The 22,858-nt window shown below is 42.9% G+C and overlaps 1 protein-coding gene across 12 annotated transcripts in view; it reads right to left on the minus strand.

The window, feature by feature from the left end:
- Positions 1-22,858, minus strand: part of GLYR1 (glyoxylate reductase 1 homolog) — a 40,743-nt gene that overhangs the window by 12,056 nt on the left and 5,829 nt on the right. For 6 of the 12 annotated variants that reach the window (XR_005953008.1, XM_041409068.1, XM_041409093.1 and 3 more), the window contains 12 exons: positions 18,417-18,555; positions 17,602-17,844; positions 14,504-14,590; positions 13,577-13,633; positions 12,475-12,525; positions 12,254-12,327; positions 10,370-10,469; positions 9,034-9,144; positions 8,632-8,733; positions 7,478-7,640; positions 6,887-7,066; positions 6,212-6,336 (listed from right to left, as the gene is read on the minus strand). Coding sequence is in view for 11 of the 12 variants with exons in the window: in XM_041409068.1 (XP_041265002.1) it covers positions 6,212-6,336; positions 6,887-7,066; positions 7,478-7,640; positions 8,632-8,733; positions 9,034-9,144; positions 10,370-10,469; positions 12,254-12,327; positions 12,475-12,525; positions 13,577-13,633; positions 14,504-14,590; positions 17,602-17,844; positions 18,417-18,555 (1,432 nt within the window). In the remaining variant the exon portion in view is untranslated. Of the gene's footprint in view, positions 1-1,390; positions 1,518-2,570; positions 5,875-6,211; positions 6,337-6,886; positions 7,067-7,477; positions 7,641-8,631; positions 8,734-9,033; positions 9,145-10,369; positions 10,470-12,253; positions 12,328-12,474; positions 12,526-13,576; positions 13,634-14,503; positions 14,591-17,601; positions 17,845-18,416; positions 18,556-22,858 lie in introns of those variants that run through there. The other 6 variants (XM_041409104.1, XM_041409085.1, XM_041409113.1 and 3 more) reach the window with 5 other exon arrangements.

Genomic DNA, 22,858 nt, shown 5'->3' on the forward strand with positions numbered 1-22,858 from the left:
ACAACCCCCACTCATGTGTCATCACCTTATGCAAGAGTCATCCCAACAACTAGTAGGCCAAAGACAGGCTTGCTTCAACAAACATCTATCCAAGGCAGACACATGCAACAAAGCCAGGCAGGATTCCCTGTTATCCTTCAAAGCAGTTTGGGTGCAGGACCACTGATTTCGACACTTTAATCCTCTTTTGGGTTTCTGGGAATTATACTGATCATAGAATATTCTTAACTGGAATGGACCCACAAGGATCCAAGTGTGGGCTCTACATAGGACAGCCCCAAGAATTCTACCATGTGCCTGAAAGTTTTGTCAAAACCCTCCCTGAAATATGTCAGGCAGGGTGCTGTGACCACTGCCCTGGGGAGCCTCTTCCTGTGCCTGACCACACTCTGGATGAAGAAACTTATCCAAATATCCAGCCTAAACCTCCCCTGACAGAGCTCCATGCTGTTCCCTCAGATCCTGTCACTAATCACCAGAGAGAAGACAGATATCCAACTCTTTCACTCTGTAATGTTTGGCCTCCTCCAAGTTCTCAAAGGAACAGTTGATCCCATGGGTGCAGCAGATACCTTTAGTACCTCCAACACCACCAGTAGGTGCTTCCACTCAAAATGCCCATTGGTATCACTCCTTCCTTTAGTCACAACAAGAAATCTCCTTTCCCCTGCCCATTAATTTTGGACTAAGTCAAATTTGTGCACATCTGTGTTTTTGGGGAATGCTAAACATACTCTTCTAAACCATATGATATTTAAAAAAAAAAAAAAAAGTTTTCCTATGTGGATTTCCATCCCGACCAACAGATCTCTGAACCCCTTCTCCATACCGGAGATTCATTCCTCCTCGGAGATGCTGTCCCAGGGAGGCCGCAGTGACGCCTGCTCTGCACCGTCCCCGAGGCTACCAGTTCACTAGGGCGGCTCGGGCACCCGCCATGTGAGGGGCGCTTCAGCGGGACACCAAGGTCAAAGGGCACATTCACGGTGTGCCGGGAGCAGGGCGACCTCGGCCTTGCCCCCCCACCCAACCCCACCTGGCCCATCGGAGGAGCGGCGCCGGTGGCACAGAGACCTGGGCGCCGCCGCTGGGCGAGGCGGGAGGAGGCCGCGGCCTCCGAGCCACAGGGCGACGGGGCTCAGGCACCGGCCCGAAACATGCCCGAACTTCCGCAGCGCCTCCAGTCAGGACAGCTGCTCTAGGGCTGGGCCCGGGCAGCCCCTGCACAGCGCTCGACCCAGGCGCAGGGGACGGCCTTGCCGCCATCCCGCGGCTCCCCATCCAAGCCCGGCCAGACAGAAGGAGTCTGCGGGGGCCTAGCAGTGCTGTCATCCGCCGGGAGAAGCCGCTGCCACTCGCCCTGGCCCCGCCGAGCGCCCGCCGGACTCACCAGCACCGTCCGCTCCCCCTGGGTCGCCATCGCCGCCATCCTGACACCGCCGGCCCCGCCCCCGGCACCCGACGCGCATGGCCCCGCAACGCTTGATTGGGCAGCGCCGCTTCCCTCCGCCGCCCGCGAGGGCGGGGCCCCGTGCGCGACGTCAGGCAAGGCGGGACCTTCGCCCGCCTACCCCCCGAGGCCGTGCCCGCCGCAAGAGACGTCCGAGCTGCCTGCCCCCGCCCAGCGCGCTTCGGCGAGGACCAAAACGAGCTGCGTTTTGGTAAGAATACTCAAATGAGTGAAGACGTGGAAGTTTCATCACTTCTTAAAAGAAATACATTTATCCTGGCAGTGAGGTCTTTGTATAGAAGTCGGTGAGTTCCGTTTCACAACGGTTGTACTGCGACCGAGACGAGAGGTGAGGGCATAGCGTCTTCACCACACCAGCCCCTGGAGGGGCAGGAGATGGGAATGGATCCTTCAGGGCAGCGAAAGCTTCCAAGAGCCCCAGTTCCTGCTGTAAGCACAGCTCTCGACTTCCTGTCTGTTGCTTTTAATGACAGTGCTCAAAAAGAATGCTTCCTCGGGCACCTGTAACTCACTGCACCTGAAAACCACTATTATCTACATTTCATCTCATCCTCATGCCTCAGAGCAGGAACAGCTACTGCTGTCCAACTGTCTGATTATCCACAAGCAGTATTCAGAGCTTGTAAACATTTCAGTTACGGATCATATCTTAGAATACGGAATTGACTGCTGAGTTAGTGTTCACAGAATCATGGGATGGCTGGGGTTGAGAGGATCCTTAATGCTCATCTCATTCCACCCTCCTGTGATGGACAAGAATCTTCCACTGGATTAAAAAAAAAAAAAACACCCAAATGCCAGAAGGATGAATATCCCAGCCCAAAACTTAACAGAAGTTGTCATCAACACCGGAACATTAAAACCAAGGATGCTCCTCTCATCCCTCTGCATACAGAGCACAGAATTTATCCAAACTTATCCTCTGTAATGCCTCACTGACAGTTCCAAGCTTGAGCAATGACTGAAGTGCTCTCAGCATTACTCGGTTTTCAGATTACTTGGTTTTCAGCAGCTCTGAGTTTCTAGTGTTCTGAGGAACACATACTTCCTTAATGCCCCAAGACAGCTCTGACAGGCTTTAGAAAATGCCACAAGAACATTCTGTTACCAAGAAAGGTTTTATTCTTTTTGCAAGTAGCTTTGTTAATTGCACAAAAAAAAATCTTTGCCATTTAAACATTTTCACACATCCTATTCTGAATGACAAATGTTAATTAAAAACAAGGCAGGAAAATAAAAATTCACAACCTTAATGAACTATGGGATCTATCATTGAGGAAAAAGGAAACTGCTTTTCTTACAAGCTTTCACAAGTGTCACATTTTCTCTTTAAAAAGGAGGGAGTCAAAAAAAGCAAACTTCTAAAAGAAATCTTCATAAAAAGAAACTTTACAGAATTGTCAACAATATTAGGACAACATTTAACTAGCCAGTTTTATTAGAGCATCTCTCAATCCACTGCTTCCCCCACTTCCCTCCCTCAAATCTAAGTCCTAGGAACAGACTCAAATCCATGTTCAGAGGCTACAGACATAAATACAAGAATCGGAGTGAGACTGACAGCAATCTCAACTGGCATCTGGAACAGTTTGGATTCCCCCATTTCCATTCCTCCTCCTCAGAGCTACATCAGAGCTCTTTGGTCTCCTCCTGCTCCCCCTGGGCACACCTGTGACTGTACAGCTGTCCAGGCAGCACTGCAGCCACTCTACAGCCACCCACAACGGCTGAAAGCTGCAGTCAGACCTTTCCAGGATAAATTACAGTGTTCAACTACTCCACATCTGCCACTCCCACAGAAATAACCATCTCCATTCTGGGAACTACAGTACTTCTAGAAAAAAACCCTGCAGCAGTCAGCTGCCTTGGGACCGGTCCTTTGAATTCATTATGACATACCTGTCATAGGATTTGAGAGCTCCTTTGGCATTCTCTCTGTATCCAGAGGCACCACAAACTAACAAAGATTCTCCATTACCTTTGCTCACACCATTCACGGTCACTCTGGCCCAAGAGGGCAGGGAAGGGTGGGGGATGCCACTGAACTGGCTCTGCACATGGGACAGTACTTCCTTCTTCCTCCCAAAAGATTTTTTCCTTTAGTCTCATTTCCTGCCTCCAAACCTACAACTTCCCTCAGATGCCCACCATGCACAATTCATATGAGAGATTTTTTTTACTACAGTATGTTTAACAAAGGACTTCAGATGCTAACTGCAGAGTTCTGGGTAGAGAAGAACAGTGTGCCAAAGCAGGTCAATGGCTAGCTATCCTGGCAATTTTACATGCCTTTAATGTGAATACCTACATACAGAATGGCAGTGGCATTGCCAAAGGAACACAGATGTAGAACTACCATCGCCCACACACAGTGGCCAATAGGCAGTGAGGTCTGACAGTTCTGTTGCCAGGTGTTCACTACAGGATATAAGTAATGCAGAATACAGCATTAGCCCACAAGGAACAGTCATCACAGGAGGTGAAATACTCAAAGTAACATTTACAGCATAAGGCATTAGATGTTGTGATTCAGTGAATATGTGACAAAATTAGTATGTGACACTTTCTTTCTTTCTTAACAAGGTGTCCCTGAACTATACACACAGGCTGCACAAAGCAGGACTGGTAAGAAATCCTAACCCAGGGAAAATTTCCTTACACAGCCATTAAGTTCCTAGAAAAAAAAAATAAGGTGGCAGGGGCAGATGTCAGGAACACAGCCTAATTTGAATCTGTCTTCTTTGCTATCAGAATCCCAGCCCAAGGGAGGAAGGAGATTGTACCACTTGAGAAGTGATTTTGGCCAAAGTTTCTCACTGGCATTTTTCTAACACTCAAATTTAAAATGCAAGAAAACTCCCAAAAGGCTAATACTGAAAATTGGAGGGAAAAAAAAAAAACCCAAACAAACCAAACACCAAGCCACACTCTGTGCATTTTTTGTGACAGGCATCCTTTGGACTCTGAGTTGCTCTGCTGTCTACACTGAAAGTATCTCCAATCTCTAGCCTTGGCATCTGCAGTTCATGTTGCTCATCTCTAGACTAAAGCTCAGCAGTGGTCTTAGCCTCCCCAGTCTCAGTTACTGGTCTTTCTAGAAGTTGGTATCTGGCCACAAGCAGAGTTCACAGATACAGGGAGAAGGCTTATGCTGTGCTATCTTGTACCCAAAGTAGTAACACTAAGAACATGTATGGAAAATCTGACATGTATAAAGATCACTAGTCAGTACACAAAAGCGTCCCTGTGAGGTAGGTAACCATCACCCACCTTTACAGATGGGCAAACAGGCTGAGAGATGTGACAACCATGCAAAGGCCAGAGAGCGTGGGAAGGAGCTCAGGGATCTCAATCTCTTGTATCATTCTTCTCTCCCTTTTCAGACTCACCACTCTGCTTGTGACACTGCTGCAATCCAAGACATCTTTGTAATTACTGACTACAAGGGTTAAAAAAACAAACAAGTAGTAACATAACGTAAGCTAAGGCCGGGAACAAGTAAAATCTCTAGCCCAGTTTTATAGGCACTATGTTTGTCTTGCAGTTTTCTATGCAAATGTATTACTTTCCAGTGATGTTTTGGATGGGCTATGATAAGCCTTTCAGGAGTCTCATTGACATAGGCATTCTCCTATTTTCAGTACAGTTTGTGTTCCCTAAGCTGTACTTGTCTGTACAGGGGAAGACATGGATGCAATGTGTTGTCTTTAACAGTACAGGAATTCCTCCATCAAGGTGGGGAAATGGAAGTCTAAAAAGAAATTGAATCAAGACAGTGTTGCACTCAGCTCCCCTTACCCTCTGGAACTGCCCTTCTCCTCCATGGGAGGTGCTTTGTTCTCTAACAGTGGCTAATTAGCAGGCATGCTCCTCACCTCACTTGGGACCAAGGACTCAAGTGATATTCACAGGTAGATGGGATGTATGTCACCCTGTCCCCTTGATGCAGACAGTCCAACACTTGCATTATTTCACAGCAAAAAAGAAAAGGGATTGTTAGAAACAGCATTTTGGACTAGCAAATAAAGAGGAAAATTAAAGTAGCCAAGCAGCAGATTTCTGGCAGAGTTGCCTCAGAGCTTCTGAACAATTGCCGCTGTTTCATCTCATGACTGTCAGTGCATGGCATGGATTTTTCTAATTAGACTGCAACAATCCGAGCCCCCTCCTCCCCCCTCCTGCCACAGTGGAAGGCTCACCACAGCAGGTCTCAAAGTTTGTGTATAAAAGGAAATGGAAAGACAGAGATGGACTGGTCCAGAGTTAAAACCCAGTATCATAATAATATTAATCAATCATCATTGTATGAACAGTAAGAAGGGTGCAGCCTAATGGATGTAGGCCCTGTACACTGCGGACATGTCGTTGTCAGATTGGTCCAATGCTTTTGCTCGTTTATAGACCTAAAGAGAAATAATCAGAAAAGGATCAGAGCCTGCTCTTGTGTGAAGCCTCTTCCCAGCAGAAAAACTCCTTTGCTGACCACTGCAACCAGAGAACTGCACAGTATGTCAAATAATCCAAGTGCAGATCAGAAAATGCCAGGTCTGTGTTTCCTGATGTAACATTCTAAGGGTTTTTACAATCAAAACATATCCAATGCCACCCTAGTCAAAAATATTTCAAACACCGTTCCCTTGTCTTAGAGATGATGCAATTCTTTGATCTGTGTCTCTGATTGACAAATAGCACTGTTGAATAAATGCTGAAGAACACATCTGAACACTGAACAACTCTTACCTCATTGGCAGCAGCTGCCATGGGAGTTGGATGGTTGACAGAATCGCCCAGTGCAATAGCTAATCTAAGATCCTTCTGGATGTACTTCAGGTAGAAATCAGGTTTAAAGTTTCCTTGCAAGATATCTGCAGAGAGGAACCCATGCAAAATTAAGCATGACAAAAGTAAGCTAAGCCCATGCTGCAGGGGGCTGCAATTCAACACCAATCTCTCTTTCCACTGCTGATCACTACTTTTAGCTCTCCTGTTTTTCTATTCTCTGTCTTCATCTGGCCACAGCAGATTGATGTCACTACTGCCCACTGACAAAGTGAGCTCAGATTTCTAAGCAGCTTGTTACCCTGCTGCAATGAAATCCTGACTTAAGCCCTAAGCAGTTCTAACTAGATTCCCAAAAGTCCTAGCTATGAAGAGGAAGGAATGGGAACTCAGCTCTTCATTTACAGAATGCTTAAAATAACCATCATACCAGGCTGATGAAGATGAGATTGTTATTTTCTACCTTCTGCCACTATCTGAAAAGCTAGTTTTAAGCATTCATTTCCAGAATGCTTAAAATAACCACTATCCCAGGCTGATGAAGATGGGATTGTTATTTTCTACCTTCTGCCACTATCTGAAAAGCTGCTAGATTGTAAAAATGACCTGTAAGAAAACAATGTAAGAGAACTTTACTTTGGCACTTCTGGTCCAGGAAGATGCTGGCAAGTTGTCCCTGATTGAGGATATCCAGAAGGGTCTGCTGGGACTGGCCAGTCACTTGAGCCAAAGTCAGTCCTTCTGCTATTGTTGCCATGAAGCTGCCTTGGACCATGTTCACAATCAGCATCATCTTGGCAGCATTGCCTACTTCACCTGGGAGCAAGACACACCGTTGGGATTCCTCCAGAAGAGAAGTAGCAGCCCTGCTTCCCCAGCCCACATGGCAGTAACACTGCTAAACTCCTGTCATGAAGCACTTGGTATCTCTCCCTTCCCCTAAAGGACTTCAGAAAATACTTCCGTTTTCCAAGCACTCAAAGGAATGGAGAAACAACAAGAAAATATCGTTTAAAACCAAAATTATCACAGATCCTCCAAAATGAGCCAACATTCAAAAAAGAAACCTTAGCCTGCAGGCTCTGAAACTGGCCAAGTTTCAGAGCAGCAAGGCAATTTCCCACACTGCCCACAGAGAAAAGATGACATATACATCTCACCCTCCTTGCTGAAATTCCCAGTCCTTGCACTAAGAAACTGCTACCAGGCCCTCCATGTTTCCATTACCTAGGAAAAAAGAGGTCTTCCCCATGGCTTGGAAACAGCTGCTGCAGTCCTCATATAAACCCCGGTCGCCAGCTGCCAGGATCACAAGCATTCCATCATTAGAGAGCTGCTGGTTTCCTGAGACTGGTGCTTCCAGAAAGCGACCACCTCGGGACACTATCACCTGGGAGAAGAGCATCTCTGGTTAGCTGTGCATGAACAGCAGCAGGAACATAATTTAGGGCATACCTGCCGCTAATGACAAAAATTTAAAGCATAACAAATAGCTCCAACAGGAGCGGAAAGCACTATTGTGACGTATCCTGCAAAGTGTGAATAAGACCAAAAGGGTCCAGGCAAGACCCTCCTGCACCCATCACTACTGTGCACGTTTTAAGCAGCTGAACTGACATGCTTTAGTCATGGCACCCTATATTGGCCAAGGGATCAATGCTGAAGGTGTATATGTTGCATAAGAATCCCAGAAGACTGATCATTATATTTTCCCCTCTTTCCCACAGGGGAAAGGCCTTTGACAGATCTCTTCAGCCAGATGTTTATTAATATAGGTGATTTGCATTATCTGAATTAATATTACACACTAGTGCATCAACAACATGTCTATTTAAAACTTGACCAAAACCAGTTCCCCTTCCTTGTAAAAATACACATGCTGCCTTAGGGCAACGGGGAACAAGCAAGATGCCAAAAAAGAAATCATAAACACCACAGCAGAAGTAATCAGAACACTTCTACAGAAATCCTATAATAATATTTCTATAGAATGAAATGTGAAGGCATTAATTTTCCCCAACCAGAGCACTTAAACTAGGCAGATTACGCATTTCATCAGTCATTAATCCAGACATGGTTTTACTCTCCAGTTTGCTACAGAATACCAACCTGTCTATAAACAATTCTTAGAGGATCAAAATTTGGCTATCTGTTTGCAATGGTGTCAGGTAACAGCTCTGCCAAATCTACAACTTTGCTGGTATCACCAGGGAACATCTCATCCAACACTGTTTGCTGGTTAAGACTTGACATGTTGTCTTGTTTGCCTGGAACTTGACTCTCCCAAAGACCTCTAGAAGCAGTTTTATTACCATCAGAAACTGAAGAACTGCTGCTGAATGAACACCTGCTGCTGTTAAGAGGCTCAGTTCAGTGATTACCTGGGCGAGCTCTGTGACTGTATCTGCATCCACTGTGGACATATCCACATAACACTTCCCTGGGCGAATCCCCTGCAACACTCCACTTGGACCAAGCACCAGCTGTGGAGAACAGAAGAGTGGTAAAGCAATAGGGTGTCTGCAGAGAAACCCCACTTCTGCAGGAGTCCAGCTGAGCCTGGCACTACAGTGGCAGACCCCCAGAGGGTTATCAGAACCTGCCCTCAAAGACTTAATTTCTAAAATGCTTAATTTTTGTTAGGACATTTATTTTTACACAGCTGCACTTCTCAGGATGTACAATAACCCAGGCTACTGTGGTTAAAAGGAATCAGAACTGGCATTCAGTGACTGCCATCTCATAGTCTAACCAGCGGAGGTAAAATAAGAGCTAATCCTTACATCCTTTGCTGCTTTTGGATCTGATACACAGGCAAACGTGATGTCACAGGTGGAGACTACTTCAGCAGGGGTTCTTCCCAGCCGTGCACCCTCCTGGATGAACAAATCACACTGCAAAAGGCACAAGTCCAAAGATAAGACAAATTAAATACAGAGCAAATGGATTCTTTGCATTTTGCTGTAAAATCTCCACTGCTGGACACAACTCCAAAGGACACAGGTGTGTTAATTACACAACAACTTTGTCTTCTTCTGTTGCTTTGTCTACACACACATATGTGTGCGTGCAGGGCTCTTCTGCAGCCTTTCTGAAGAACAGGTGAAGAACTTTGAAAGAAAGACATAAAGAAACAAAACTCTAAGGTGAAACAGTAAGAATGTTGTGGGTTTGACAAGAAATTATTAGGGACAAAAGGAGGATTTAGGGGAAAAAATTGGTTAAAGGACATAGCAATGTGTTAATGGATAGTAACAGGAATATGCACATCTGAGATGAGTGTGTTTCAGAGGGCTACTGCTTCAAAATCTTAGCTCCTTCTTACCCTATCCCCTCATACCAGCCATGTTTTGCTCCTGAAAAAATAAATCTTTTACTCCCCTTTTCACGAATTAACCACAGTGCTCTTCCTGCTTTGCTATTCCACAGCATCTTATAACTACCACATCTCCCCCAGCTACCTACTTCTCTTCCACTACAAAGAGTAACACTGTCTAGTATATAAGTGCAGTGCAAAGTAAGCTCCATTTTCAGTTTGAATACTCCTATAAAGCCCTTCTCCATCCTGGTCTCACGACACAGCAGGTCTTTGACAGAACACTTGTTACCACATGACTAGCACAATACATGTAGACTAACCTGCAGCTGAGCAGTGCATCTTACCACACCTCAATCTCCTGGGATAACTACCTGCACCTGGCCTTTTTGGCACACTACATTGCATGGCAATTCACATCAGCAGTATTTTCATGGCTATTCACAGATGCACAATACACTGACCATGGCTATTCACATCAGCAGTATTTTCAGAAGCATGTTACATCCCATTCTTCAGCACATATAAGGCTGTAATATACAAGGGTGTAATTTTTCTGACAACTCTCTCCTCTCACAGAAAAAGGCAGTGGGGTGAGACTGCTGACATAGGAGTGACCACACTAGAACGGACCACAGCTGCACCTAGACATGCCCACCAACAAGCACAAAGGAAACAAGACAAAACAAAGCAAGCATATCCTTGTGTTTCTTTGGCATCCCCTCCCAGACACCATTGACAGATGATTCCATGAAATACAGGGGGTAACTGAATGCTTAGCAGAGGTTTAAGCACATGCCTACCTTCTCGGCAGTCCGGTTCCAGACAGTGACAGTGTGACCCATCTTTAGCAAGTTGGAGACAATGCCACTTCCCATCAGACCAAGGCCCAGAAATCCTATCCTGAGGGTAGAGATAAACATTAATGCAAGAGAAAGCAATCAGTGTTAGTTTCTCATGGTGCTGGAAATGATGAAGAGCAAACTGGAGCATCACCAGCACAAAAAAATACCCAAACAAACATGTTCTACTGCAACCACAGCTACAATGGGCAAATACTGAGCTTTAAAAGCAAGCGAGAATTTATTTTGCTTACCAAGCATCCCTAACAATTTCCTGAAGAAAGTCTTTAGCCTATTTCAGAAGATCACCTAAATATTAAAGGTTTGGATGGTCTGGATTATTTTTGTTTGTTTGGGGTGGATTGTTTGTGTGTGGTTTTCTGCTTACTAAAATTGCTGTTTGTGCGCTTTCTGTTGACAGTCATTGCCTTACTGAAGTTAAAGGGAACATTTAGAAATGAGCAGGTGCTTCTCTAATTATTAATCTTCTGACTTTAAAACTAAGTCACACATACAATGTTTGCTTGTATAATTGAACGATACATTAGTATCCTAGTTTTAATAAAGTCTAGCAAAGACTACTGTGCTAAGCATCATGCCAGACCAAAGACCTAGTCCCTGTTGTACAGCTGCCATTTCAGACACAGGAAGAAACAAAGTATTAGGCCAGTACAGGCCACCATCAGTGCCAGAAAACAGCCTCCCCTCTTCCCGCAACCTGGAAAGAATTTTGCACCCTGCATTCAAAAAAGAGACAATATGCCGCCAAGCCCCTACAATCACCTGCAACAGAAATTCCTCTTGCAGATCTTGCTGCAAGAACCCTTTTACCCGTCATGCGGCTTCCCATAAAATCCACAGTTTTCAAAGAGATTCTGAAGCATTCAGTTATATCCAAGGTAACATCACAACAAAATCTACCTGGCAAATCCAGTAGTTAATTCTGCAGAATTAGCCACACTACAGCAGCACTGTGGCTTTCACAAGCCACATGTCCTCCCCCAGCTAGCCATGCTGCCTTTTCTCTTTCTGCCCTTAGACAGGGCAGAGCAAATCACTACACGCTCCTTACATGGGCCAAATAAGGTCTACCTATTTTTAAGTCTCTAAACCAGCAGAGGTATCCCTTCCTTCACAACCCACCTCTGAGATGCACTTTCCTGAGAGACTGTTTTACCTGAACAGCTTTAATGTTATTTTTGTTTCCCTGCAGTACAAGTGAGAACTGACATCCCATGTGAACTGCCCCAACAGCAAACAGCAAGAGTGGCCTGAACTCAATTTGAAAAGAGCAGAAGTTACAGGAAGCTCAAGTTAGCCTTCTCTCACTCTATAAAGGAGAACAGGGGTGTTAGGAGAAACCAGAAAGCTCACATGCTACACAGCAAAGTTTTTGTGATGGGAGAACACACCTCCCTCTTCCTCTTGTCTTCTGCATGCTCAGGAGAGTGATTAAATGAGCCCAGTCAACTGCCAGGCACTACTGGAGACAGATCCCCTTTTATCTTCCTATCCCATGCAACACTTAGGAATGCTGCTGCTAACATCCTGCAGTGGGACCTACTGAAAAAGGCAACTGCAGAACCACTCCGAATTGCAGATGTATCTAGGACAGAATTTACTCTGAATTTTGTATTGCAATCCCCTTTAAATTTTGTATTGCACAGTCCCCTTTGTTTTTAGCTGCCTCTCTCCCACCTTACCGCCCAAACAGTTTCACACAAGGACAGAAGGAATGTGCAGTTAAAGGGAAATGTTAGGTTTATTCATTCTCAGTGACAGGCTGGAGAGTGGCTGCATGTGTGAGCTGGAAAGGAAATGGCTGAAGTGTATTGGAGATCTTACTTTTTGTCTGTAGGTGTGATGCTGCCATTGACTGCTGTGCTGTCTGCTGCCTGGATGGAGGTGGATCCTGTCTCCTGAGGGAGTGGGGTGGGGGGACAAGGGCAGGGAGGTGGGGAAGACAGAGGGGAAAAATAGTAATAAAAACAATTTAATGCACAGCTCTGAAAGAACTGCAAGGCCTCATAACAACGAACATCCATCAAAATGAAGATTTACGTTACCTCTTCACAAACCTTCAGCTTCTTTGTGATGGCTTGATAGCAGACAGCTGGCTGTATGAAGAAGACAAAGCGTTCAGGGGAAGGACAGTGCTGATTTACTCTGCCGAGCAAACAGACCATACCCTTATTCCACAGAAGCAGGCAGCTCACCCACCCACTACCACCTTCAAGCCAGGACAACTCTGGGGCTTCCCTCAAGGGGAGAAAATGAAACTAAAATATATTGCAAGATATTAAGATCATTCTTTCCCACCCTGCCCCAGAAATTCAGCCTGTCTTCTAACAGAGGCACTGCAAAATCCCTTCTGTAGTTCCTATAACAGGCTCCTCTGGAGGCACCTGGGCCATCCCTACTCCCACATTTAGCTCTCTGAAGCCTGCCACGAAGCCTCACATCTATGCTCACTATGTCTCGGCAGCTGTGAAACCAAAACATTCTGGTTAATATGAGAAAGCATGTAGAAGGCTTTCTACAAATGCTAAGGCAAAGGCTGCTCCTCCCCATGCTGCTTACTGTGAGCTTGTCTAGATAAAACTGTTAACAGCTCTTAAATCCTTCTGGCTCTGCTCAGATCCTCAGCGAGATATAAATCCTTTTATGCTTAATTTGATTTTTCCTTTTCCTCCTGATGTTCACTGCTGAATATAAAATCCTGCAAGACTTCTGACTCTCAGGAGATAAACAGGCTGTATTTTACATGGAGCTTTTCTGGTCCTGGAAGTTCTCTTGCAACATTCAGTGAATTGGCAAGCCTATCCAGATGAAGAAACTGACAGGACAACCATCAAAAGCAATCAAACAACAGGATTTTTGAACACAAAAAAAGCTCTTCCTGTCCATCCTGTTCATTCTATACAATTTAATACATCAGATTTGTCAAAAACTACTGCTAGATAATCTTGAATTATTTAAAACTATTCACTGTACTTAATGCTAAATTACTCTAAATCTTAAGGCTTGGAAGTACTTTAACCAATCTAACTGCCACCCCCTAAAGAACAGAATTCTGGAGCTCTTTATGCATACTCCTTGTATTCAGTTCCAGCAAAGGGCAGGACTCCACGGTACCCAGCAACATGATGCTGTCTGCCAAATCCTTACCTTCTCTGTCTGGCTCAGCAGGAAGTGATGAAAGTGTGGATCGCTGTCCTTCACAGGCTACAAAGAGAAAGTACAACCTCAGAAATAAATCCACAGAGTCACTGAGTTACCACAGCACAATTCCCTTGCTCTCCTAAGCTGCACAAGAGCAATAGCATAAGGCGGAAAACATAAAATGCATCAGCTGTCACAAGGAACCTGTTTCAATTAAGTAGTTTGCATTTTGTTTCATTCTCAAAACCAAAGCCATTCAAACCAAACTCCTCATTTTTGGACATCTGTAGGAAAACCAAAGAAGTATACAAGCAATATTAGCATGGGAGGAAGAAAATTCATCCACTTCTTCCTCTCCCAAGCAAATGAAAACACTTATTTTCCAGGTTCTAAGTAATTCCATAAAACAACATTCTGGGAATTGACTGGAGAGTGTCACATACCAAGCAAGCCCATCCTAACAGCAACAAGGACTGAAGGCCCAGATCACCCCAGTGAGCATCATACATACTAGCCTGGAATCACATCGCTCTTACTCTGCTTTACTGATCACTCATTTATTCAACAAAATCAAAAGGCTTTCAAAAGCTGCTTTGTGAAGAAAATCAAATGTAAGCACTCCATGTGATAGCATCCAGACAGGGAGAGACTATCCACATCACCTCCACTTCTGGGAAGTCAATCACAGAAAAGCTTTTGAAACAAGAAGTGTAAACATTAGTACAGCAAGTTTAGTGTGAATCTGCAAGTAGTTCCACAGAGACAAATCTCATTTCCCAACATACTTCTGAACTATCTGGGATATTGTTCAACTTTGTTATACTGCAGCATGTTCACACACAAGAAGGTAAGATCTCGTTGTTTTACAGACAGACAAAAGGCTCTAGATTTGCTGCCACAAACTCAGAACGCAGACGTTGTAAAGCTTCTCACCTCGCTCACACTGGGTGGCCATTTAAATCCAGCCACTGTTCCAGTCATCACTCTCTTCACTGTACTTGACTCTGGAATTGTGAGGTCCTGAGGAGACAGAAGGAGGATCAGAAAGAGCTTAAAACCTGGCTCAGGAGTGGGTCACAGCACGATGATCATTCGAGCACACACAGAGAGCTCTGAAAGCACTACAAAAGCCTTCAATTTCACAGGCCTTTCCATGAGCGTTCATATTTAAACACAGAGTATTAGCAACACAGGTGAGGTGAGGAAAGCATCAACTGCCAGCTAAGGATTTCAACCAGATTTATGGCTTCTGGAGAGTCCATTCTTCATACCTAAGAGGAATCACTGCACTTGTGCACTTATGCAATGAGCAGAAAACAAACATGCTTGATCATGTATTTTCCTCTGGTGGATGCAAAACACTTAACAAATGAGTGAAGAACATCATTACAAGCAGAGGTCTGAACTCTTTTAATCCTACCCTGTCACAATAGAAGAGCCTACCTGTTATCAGGAGAACCTTCAAAGCATAAGATTGACTTCAAAGCATAAGATTGACAGCCACATCTGCTCAAGTTGGCAGAATCCATGAGACAAACTGGTATGTGGGCTGTCCCATCTGCTCCACAGGTCACAGTTTGTAGGATCATGATAGTACTTAACATACTGGGGCTTTTCCTGTTGAGCAGATTAAACTTTATCTTTTATTTCCCCAAAACATATAGGTTAAAATAGGTCTCTATGCTATAGGTCATAAATATATGCTATAGACATCTAGGTTTTTATGCTACACGAAGAGAATGCACAGGACTTCTACATAATACGTGCTGTCTTCCTCTGAAATGAGGGTTCGGAAATGAAGTCACATTACCTCCCCTCCAAAATTACTTCCTGAAAATGTACAATATACCTTAGTATCCATACAGAAGCACTGTTTGCAAAAACGGCCAGAGTAAGACTCCTGGAGGTAACCCAGAATGATGCAACTGTCCGAGGGTTAGCAGGACAATGCAGACATCTCCCTAGACCTTGTAGTGTCTAGGGAGACTCCTGCATACCTCAGCTGGTAAAGTGTGGATAAAACCTGCTTTGATACCTATGAAGTTCTGCTGCTCCTTCAAATATATTCATATAAGCTTAAAAATCACAGTATGTGAATGATCATGTATGGCCACAGAGCCTTTCTAGACAGAGCACACCTCAGCAAAAACTGGATTCTTGATTTTTATGCATTAGTACTTGGAAGGCAGAATTTGGATTGGGATGGAGGAAAAAAAAAAACACAAATCCTAGCATCATATTAATTCAGGATAACAACATAAATGTTTTCTACTCTAGGGTTAAGAACTTGAGGAATTTATGAGAACCAGGCAAGAAGACAAGATTTTAAAATTATTTTATAGGCTGAAAACCAGTATTAAGGCAGTATTGTTATATTTTCATAGCAATTATTTTATTTGTCACTTTCAAGAAGCTATAAGGCTTACTTTCCTACCTTATCCTGCTTAATTTCCTGGTTTGTGGCCAGGCAGTTATCACACAGCTGGCCACCACTGTGTGGCAACTTTAAAACCAGTCTGCTTGTCATGTGCCAGTAAAATAATGTCAACTACCACAATTAGCTCACTCACAGCACTCTGATGTCCTGAAGCAGATAACACAGTAAAACCTATGCATGCAATGTGTCAGCACAATCAGAATTCTCCCAGCCATTGGTTTTGATTAATTTTGGAATGAATCTAGCTCAAAGACACAGAATCACTATGCAAGTGAAAAAAAAAAAGGTCTTGTAGCTTATTTAAACAGAAATATGTGGAGACACAACATGCTTATAGGAAGACACTTAGGAAAGTGAAAACTATGTTGCCAATGAAGCATTTTCCTGCATCAGTCAAGACAAGTTCTGTAATTATTAGTTTTAATTCATAAATATGCATACATTTCGCCCCTCCTCCGACTTCCCTCAAAAGAAGAAACTGATGGGATATGTTACGCAGCCTAATTTCACAGACATTGGTGCTAAAAAAAGAGCCAGTATTTCCTTTAACCCCTTAGGAGTTGGACTTGATGATCCTCGTATGCCCCTTCCAAATCAGGATATTCTGACTATTCTATGATGCCTCCACAGCTAATATCTGAGACGATCAGCTTCATTTTACTACATCAAGAGAGAGTCTGCTGTTCAACCAGCGAAGGCCAATCCATGCACAATTTCAGAGAGCAAGAACCACCATCTTGACTTGCATCCTGACTGAAAGAAAAGACTTTGAAGCACATAGTGATCCCCTTGAAGCACAGGTGAGCAAGCATGTTGCCATATGGTGTTTCAGTTGAGGTCTCCCAGTTGTCTTCAGGTGTAGTCGTTGATGAAGGATATGACTTGTAATAATCCACCAAAATAAATATCCATTTGGAATAGGAAGATCTAGACCACAACAGTGAGCTCCATAATAAAAAGGCTGGAACTATATGAAGGTAGACAAAGTGCTGCCACAACACAGAGAAATACCAGGGAAGTACTACGAATAAAATATTAAGGCTCCTTTATAATGGATGATGGGAACATATCCTAAAGCACAGAAGTTGAAATGAAGACAATTCTTCTGGTGGATTCCCCAGGCTACAAATTTCTTCTTTAAGCCCTGTCCCTTAACGATATCTCACTCTTTGTGAGTACTGAGGTTGAAGTTGAGCAGCTACTTATCACCTGATCATACAAAGTAGATGACATGGGAGAAGTCAGGAGCCAGATGAAGACCCATATCTCTTTGCTAATCCTTTCCACACAAACTGAACTCAAGGGATGACAAGACGAAAGAATGAAGTCTCCTGATAGAGCTTTCAAAGCCCTCTCAAAGATACAAACAGAGCCACTCACAGCAACTAACTGGTAAAAATCACAGGAAGAATCAACAATATGCTTGCCAATGGCATCAGGCAGCCAAATGGTCTATAAGTAGCAACATGGAAAAGCTAAAAAAAAAGGGGATACTGAACTGATTCTTCCTGCTGGCCTGTTAGTCAAGGTGCCAGTCAGCCCTCAAGTCCAGCTGCCAAGTCCACGGGCACTGGCGGACATGCACAACACAAACCTTCTCATCCTTGGGTGGACGCCCCCGCTTTCGGGGGCTCTGATCCTGGGCTCTTTTCAAGGGTGATTTTGATCCTCTCTCTGACGAGACAGAAGAAACCCTCTTTTTTCCTTCCCCTGTGCCCTTCTTCACCTTTCCTTCAGACAAACTGGCTTTGCGTTTCTCTTCACCAGCAGATTGCTTGCCTCTTTCTTCACTGGAATTACGCCGATTCTTCTCTTCAGTGGAGTTATGGGAAGACGCCTGAGAGATTATAGAATAGAAGATGGTAAGGAAAGAAGAGAAGAGATGGAATGATTTTCATGCAAAACCAAGGATGTGAAGGACCCTGTGCTGATTACTACCAAGTACAACAACAGCACAGTAACTTGAAAACTACATATCTGTTAGACCTTTGGAGTTGGTGAGTGAAGTTCCTGGTTAGTTCTCCTGCAAAAACACACCAGTTTAAGTAAGCACATAACAGAACAGGCCACCTGAAGACTTGCCAGGACTGCGTGCACTTCCAACATACTAAAGACAAGATTAGTAGATACCAAATTCTTAAGACTGATCTATAAAATCATCACAAGTAGATCAATTAGCCTCTTCAGTTTCTTCATCATTTAATAATCCAATAATGACTTTTCCCTACCAAACAAGATTTAATGGGGAAGAATAGAGGATAGGAAATAAACCCCAAAAACCAAAGGAAGGAAAACACAATCCTCCTCAACTTGCCAGAGGCAACAAACTCCTTTCACATAACAAGGCATCTAATCGTCATTCATGCCAAAACCTGTTTTAATGCACACAGTGAAAAAGAACCCACTCACCTGGTCCTTGCCTTTGGTTTTTCTAAGAAACTCCTCTACAGCATCCACAGCTTGCTGGAAGCGCTTACCCTTGTTAATCTTTATCATTTCCTCTTTGTGAGGGTGATAAGGCTTCAGCTGCTCCACTTTGATCCAAGCACTTGAAACAAAAAAAGAAGCTAGTTATATTCTCCAAACTGCATCCTTTTAAATCCTCCTGCTTTGAGAAACACACAGCTACACTTTCTTCCCCAGCTCTACTGATGACAACAGCCCAAACTCACTTCCTATCTAGAAACTGAAGGGTTGCCATTACTGAATTCACTGAGAATTTTCTTCTGGTGCTTTGTTGTCTTGTTTTATGTCCTCTCATCCTAGCACTGTCCCCCTCTAAGCATTATTCTCTATTGGCAAAACGGCTTTTGGATGTGATCACAGGACACATTTAAAACAAGGGCAGCCCAATGACTGCACTTGTTTCACCATGAGGAACACACACAGACCCACACCTCCAGGTACAGTAGGCAATGCCACTAATCTACTCAAGAGGATGCTGAAAGTAAAGTTCACCTAACAATTCTCAGCTATCAATCCCTGGTTCAAATATACGGAGCACACAGGTGTCTAAAAAACTGTAGGAAAAAACCTCCAAAATTATGTATTCTCACTATAGAGATGACCACACAGAGTGAATACAAAAGCAACAGCTCATTGCTGAACTTATTTCTGATGTACCCAAGTATTATGCATGAAAACAATAATTTTGGTTTTGAGAAAAAGTACTATTTCCTTTGCCCCTGACTGGGGCAATCAGATTCTCTTGTCCCCAAGTATTTCTACGTTACATAGACTATCCATGAATACAGGTTTTAAATATTCCCCAGTGCAGTCTAGCTTCTGCAAGCAGATGAAGTGATTTAAAGGCTGCATTTTCAGACACTGTAAGCACCACATCATATTGTTAAACTGAACATGAAGATTAAAACAACAAAAAATAATAGTAATGTTTTGCTGAATCTTGATTGTTTCTCCTCTCTTCACAAAATAAACTCTATAACTATATTAAGACCTTTCTCCTCACTGGCAATAGCAATTGTTTGTAAATTGCTTGTAATCAGGAATTAACTTTAAGAAAGTAGAATGAAACATTTTGGGTCTCACTTGCAGAGACAAGACCTGCTAGAACTGACTGGAAAATGCCAGCATCCTTTCCCAAGAACCCAGTTCTCCTGCATGCAAAGCTGAATCCTTTCACTTTGTTTACATCATTTTTGTAAGAACTGACTTTATATAACAAGCCAAATCATTGCATTCAGACTAGAGTCTGAGTCCAGCAGCTATTCAGGGAATCTCTCACTGCTGCCCAGACAGTACTGTGAAACACACCTTAAAATTATCTTACACTGTAAAGCCTGCCTGTATGACAAACAGTGGCAAACATCCCTGTGTACCACAGAGCACCAGCTCATGAGAAGCCTTTCATTACGTGTATAAAGGAAACAAAATTTTGGACCACAATATAAAAAAGCATGTTAAATGTTGTTACAGGACTGAATTTCTAAATAAAAGTAAGTTATTTTCCCTCAAGGCATTCTCTTAGGTTTCTGCACATCCTATCACTCCTCACTGCACATGTTCATTAGCTTCCTTTCTCATTCCTTTTCCTTTGGTATGAAGAAAGCCCGAAGTACAAAGGTTTCTGGTTCCTGGCTTCAAAGGTGCATCTTGGGCACTTGTGATCCACCAGGACAAAGAACTAGAGATCTCAGAGACAAACTAGTAAGTGAAAAACAATCTTAAATGCTGCCTCAGTTAAAAATAAACTTTAAGAAAACAAGAAAAAAATTAAATTGGTCTTTTCCTTTCCAGTTTGTTTATGCATCACCTACCTGGACAACCTTCTGTAAGAGATGAGTATCTTTTGACACCAATGTCCACAAGCCAAATGCATGCAGTGTTTCAAGCACTTGAAAACAAAATAACCTTTCACCAAACAAAATTATTCACGTTTATGCACAAGATCTCAATACCCTCAAGGCCAATGAAGCCCAGTATTTAGAACAGTCTCAAGGATACAATATATAAAATTAAGTACTGTTTCTCTCCTGATTCAGCAATGAATCAATGCATGAGAAAAACATCAGCAATGACATTGAAGATGTCATATTTAAGATGACATTGCATTCATACTGCTGCACAGTCACCAGGCAACTGTAAAGAATAGGCTGCATGGAAAGTGAAAAGATGTAATAAAAATACCCATTAACAATGGCTTTCTCTTTTCATTTCTCCACACTGTTCTTCATAGTCTCCAAAATGCTCTCAGAAAACCACTGCTCATGTCAAATCCACATTATAAACACGAACAATAAGCAAAACTTAGAATAAGCAGAGACAAGTATGAAAGTGACCTGCAGCCACAGGGAAAGAGTAGCACAGAGAGATGCAGAGACACCAGATTCAAATCCATGGCACAAGCAAGGAGATCTTCAAACCATCATTCCAGCCATTCTCTCTTCCTGTCTACAGATACCAACTCCTAATGATAAGCTGCAGAAATGAGATGGAAGAATATCCACCAATCCTCGCTTTTTGCAAACCATATAGCTAGGGATGGAAAACAGTAGCACTGTATCTCCAAATTTCTGTTTACCACAGTCTGGGAAAAAAAATTATCACTTTAGACTGTAGCACTTTAGATGCCCATACTAAATGCTAACACAACCAGATCTCAAAGTCAAAAGAAAATTGCTTAGTTATTTACAAGGCCAGTGTGTGTGAGCATACGACAAATCAAGACAGATTTCCTTTGTTAAGAGGGAACATCCCAACCCTCACCAATTAAGTAACTCAACTAAACTCTGCAACATAGTACATAAACTCCTAGAAAAAAAATACAAAAATGAATATATCATACTATAATAAAGGAAGGGATATTTCGAAGAAACCCAGAAGCAGGGCAATACTGAAGGAAATTAAGTATTAGGTTTTTCAAATTTGTGCAATAAAATACCTCCTCAGTAAGAGATGGAAGTTTTGTCTGCAGTGATTTTCAGCTATGGCACTGTGCCTGCAGGCATTTTGAACAACATTCCAGCTGGCTCTGTTACAGCAACATAGAGCTCTGCATGGGTTAATCTGCCTCACTGAGAACTACCAGGAACACAAGCTCACCTATCCCTCTACCTATCCCATCAGCTCAGCCTATCCCTCCAGACCCTCAGACTTCTAAGATGTATTTCCAACAGTTGGCAAATTTAAAACAAGTGTTTTCTGATGTCAGGACCTGAAAGAACATTTCAGAAAGACTACATACTGAATTTACTCTCTCCTATTTTTCACACCAGGGAAAACAGTGGCAAAAGAAAAGGGTAGGTGCTTTCATCCCAACAGGACACGAAGGATGGAAAGGTAATGAGCGCAGTGTTAAAATTACTGTGCCTGATGGAAACAGGCTGCTAATTATTACATTTATCTTTGGTTGCAAGCTTCCTCCATTTTTTTCCTTAATATATAAAATCAGGAAGTGCGCCCCTTGACCCCACCATATTTAGTTTCACACAGATGCTACAAAAGATTGTAAGGAAGAATGGGCTGTCACAGCTTCCTGTTAAGACTGTGATATACACAACTTGCAAGTCATTTGGCTATCAGGGAATACCAAAGGGGGAAGAAAGGTGAATGGCTGTGTTTGTACACACATCTCTGATGGCTGCAGGACTGTCACTAGTATTTCTATAGAATCACAGTAGAAAGATACCTTCAAAGCAATTATACTTTTAGTTTTAACAAATATCATAATGAATTCCTAACCAGGCCAAAAAGCGTAAAACTATTTTTAACTGTATGACACACACCAAGAAAGACTCGCGGGCCAGCCAGTCTATTAGTTTTAACTACTAAAAGCAATAAATGTACTACATAGCAAAATAAAAGTTCTTACTTGACTACTGAAATATCTACTAAGATTTCCTACAACAAAACTGTAGTATGGAAATAAAAATAAAAGGGATTTTAAATACTATCTGAGAAGCACAGTTAGAAACACAGATAAGAGGTCTAAGTTCCACTTCTAAACGAAATTAAAATTGTTGTTTAGATTCCTGTAATGGATGCTCTTACATGCTGTCAGGTCTATGGGCAGGAAACATCAACTGTTCTTGATTTTAGCTAGAGAATCCTTTTAATGTGACTTACTCCAAGAAGAGACACTCAGAAAAACAACTCCTAGGCAGAGTAGAAAAACCTCCTTCTCAATTTGGAGAACAAGGTAATAAAGAGACATTACATGAATGCCTTAATTGCACACAATCACTTAGAATAGGACATGGATATTACATACTACTATGAATACCAGGTGGCTTTCACTGTGGTAAAGCATATATGTATTTCACAGTTTAAACATAAGCAAAATCTGCTTCCATAGGTAGAGAATCCTTATCTTCCAGAAAAACCATTCCCTC

Source organism: Onychostruthus taczanowskii, unplaced genomic scaffold (assembly GCF_017590055.1).
Source record: "Onychostruthus taczanowskii isolate IOZ18803 unplaced genomic scaffold, ASM1759005v1 scaffold10, whole genome shotgun sequence".
Taxonomy (NCBI): Eukaryota; Metazoa; Chordata; class Aves; order Passeriformes; family Passeridae; genus Onychostruthus; species Onychostruthus taczanowskii.